This window comes from Salvelinus sp. IW2-2015, unplaced genomic scaffold, assembly GCF_002910315.2.
Source record: "Salvelinus sp. IW2-2015 unplaced genomic scaffold, ASM291031v2 Un_scaffold2331, whole genome shotgun sequence".
In the NCBI taxonomy this organism is placed as follows: domain Eukaryota; kingdom Metazoa; phylum Chordata; class Actinopteri; order Salmoniformes; family Salmonidae; genus Salvelinus; species Salvelinus sp. IW2-2015.
The window spans coordinates 61,521-64,030 of NW_019943656.1; the positions used below are offsets into that span (position 1 = coordinate 61,521).

Here is a 2,510-nt window from a genome sequence, read left to right on the forward strand (position 1 = left end):
GGTTGATGGCCTCCTTCTCTTTACCTCTCTCTCTCAACCCCTCTCTCTCTCTCTCTCTCTTCTCTCTCTTCTCTCTCTCTCTCTCTTTCCTCTCTCTCTCTCTCTCTCTCTCTCAACAGTAAACGTTACACTTACAGAAGTTACAAAATACATAAAGATAATTTCAAGTGTCATATTATGTCTATATACAGTGTTTTGTAACCAATGTGCAAATAGTCTCTCTCTCTCCTTGTACTTTACCCTTTCCCTCTCTCTCTCTGTACCTTTACCCTTTCCTCTCTCTCTCTACTCCACCCTCCCTCTCTCTCTTTCTCTACCTCTCTCTGCACCTTTACCCTTTCCTCCCTCTCTTCTCTCTCTCTCTCGTCTTACTTCTCCTCTCTCTCTCTCTCTCTCTCTCTCTCTCTCTCTCTCTGTCTGCTTACCCTTTCCCTCACTCTCTCTTCTCTCTCGCTCTCTCTATCTTTTTTTCACTCTGTGCATGTTTGTTTTGTAAAGTATGATATTGTTCTATCTGGTGTGTGCAGATATTCCCAGTCCCTGCGTTGGTGTGTTGTCCAGCGATGAGCAGCAGAAGTGTGCAGACATGGCCGAGGCCTTCAGTGCCAAGTCTCTGGTCCCAGTATCAGTGTGTGATGGGATCTTCAGTGAGAGACTGCATGAAGAAGATCCAGTACATTTGACTTTTCTAAACCCTGCCTATCTGCACTCCAGCAGGCTCAATCTTACTTCTCAAAGTATTAGAATGAAAAAGAAGGGCGGCACGTAGCAGCGTAGTGAGTCTCTAGTGGTTGCAGCGTGTGTGACATCAGTAACCGAAACGGTGCTAGATCGAATCCCGAGCTGAAAGGTGTAAAAATCTCGTCGTTCTGAAACAACCATACAAGGCAGTTAACCACTGTTCCTAGGACCGTCATTGTAAATAAGAATTTGTCTTAACTGACTTGCCTAGTTAAATAAAGGGTTAAATAAAATAAAAAATACTATGTGAACCATGTGGCAGACTCATAGGGCTTTCTTCCTACAGGGCTGTTGAAAGAGACTTGGATTAGGAATCATGATCCTTCCCTCTCTGGATGTGTAAGATCCTGGATCTCTCTCATCCTGTCTCTCTCTCCTTCTGTCCTCCTCAGTAGATCTGACTGTCTCTCTCTCCTTCTGTCCTCCTCAGCCGCTGGAGGTTTCTTTAAGAACAGCTGTGTCCCTGGTGCCAATCAGCCTGGTTTCCCTGGCAACCTGTGTGACCTGTGTGTGGGAGACAGCAAAGGGCAGAACAAGTGTGAGAAAGGCAAGGACCTGTATGATGGATACGATGGAGCGTTCAGGTACAGTACATCTCACAACTTCCTGATCCATTTAAAGACAGATTGAGGGCTCTGTTCAGTCTGTGAAGCTGACTATATTCAGTCTGTGAAGCTGACTCTGTTCAGTCTGTGAAGCTGACTCTATTCAGTCTGTGAAGCTGGCTCTGTTCAGTCTGTGAAGCTGGCTTTGTTCAGTCTGTGAAGCTGGCTCTGTTCAGTCTGTGAAGCTGGCTCTGTTCAGTCTGTGAAGCTGAAACGTGACCGTTTCCATAATAGAAATGTAAAGGTCATTTGTAATTTAGTGGACGTATGAAGCGTTTACCGGGCCTGTTGTCTCCGCTAAAGCTGGAACATTACCTTTCAATTTCAATCACGCTGTAAAGCTGAACCTCCGCAATTTCAATAGAGCCCTTAGAGTTTTATAAAGTGGCAAGACAATTCCATTGTAGTTATAACACCATTTACAATGTTATAGTCAAACTATGTACATCGGCCCTGGTTTGTTGTAATTGTAGACAGTAGGGAACATTCTAGAGAGAGATAGCATCATTGACATATACATTTAACATTTTAGTCATTTAGCAGACGTTCTTATCCTGAGTGAGTGCATACATGCTGATACTGGTCCCCCCCCCCCGTGGGAATTGAACCCACAACCCTGGCGTTGCAGTTCGTTCAGACATTCCTATGGGGAAAGAATAGGGTTTTGGAATAAATGCAGAAAATGAGGTCTGAGGTAAAAACAGACTTAGGAGTTCTTATACATTCTGTTCTATAAGATAATAGCAGTCAGTTAACATGACCTTTATGAATGATTACACTTTATGGGATTACATAACAATACATAAATTCAACAACAACAAAAATGACGTTAGCTGATGAAGATAATCTCATGGAACAAACTGTGTCAGATCTCCTCAACCTGTGTTTTACCACAGACCTTATTTTCTGCCTTTCTCCAAAAACCCTACCAAAAAAAACGCCATTCATTTTCTCCATAGTCTTTGTCCAACGAACCATGGCAGAGTTAGTGCCAACATAAAGAACCATAGTGTCTGTGTGTGTGATGATGTGTGTGTCGTTGCGTGAGTGTTGCGTAGTGTGAGGCTCATGACCCAGTCTCACGGTGCAGAAACCAAACCCATGTTATGCACTTGCACCATAAACCCCATAACCCATTACACAGAATTCTAAAACCCCATACCC

General features: G+C 43.6%; 1 protein-coding gene across 1 annotated transcript in view; it reads left to right on the plus strand.

Annotated features, from left to right (window-relative positions):
• Nucleotides 1-2,510, plus strand: part of meltf (melanotransferrin) — a 12,679-nt gene that overhangs the window by 8,711 nt on the left and 1,458 nt on the right. Inside the window, 1 exon segment of the mRNA XM_070440241.1 lies at nucleotides 1,172-1,365. Coding sequence (XP_070296342.1) covers nucleotides 1,172-1,365 — 194 coding nt within the window.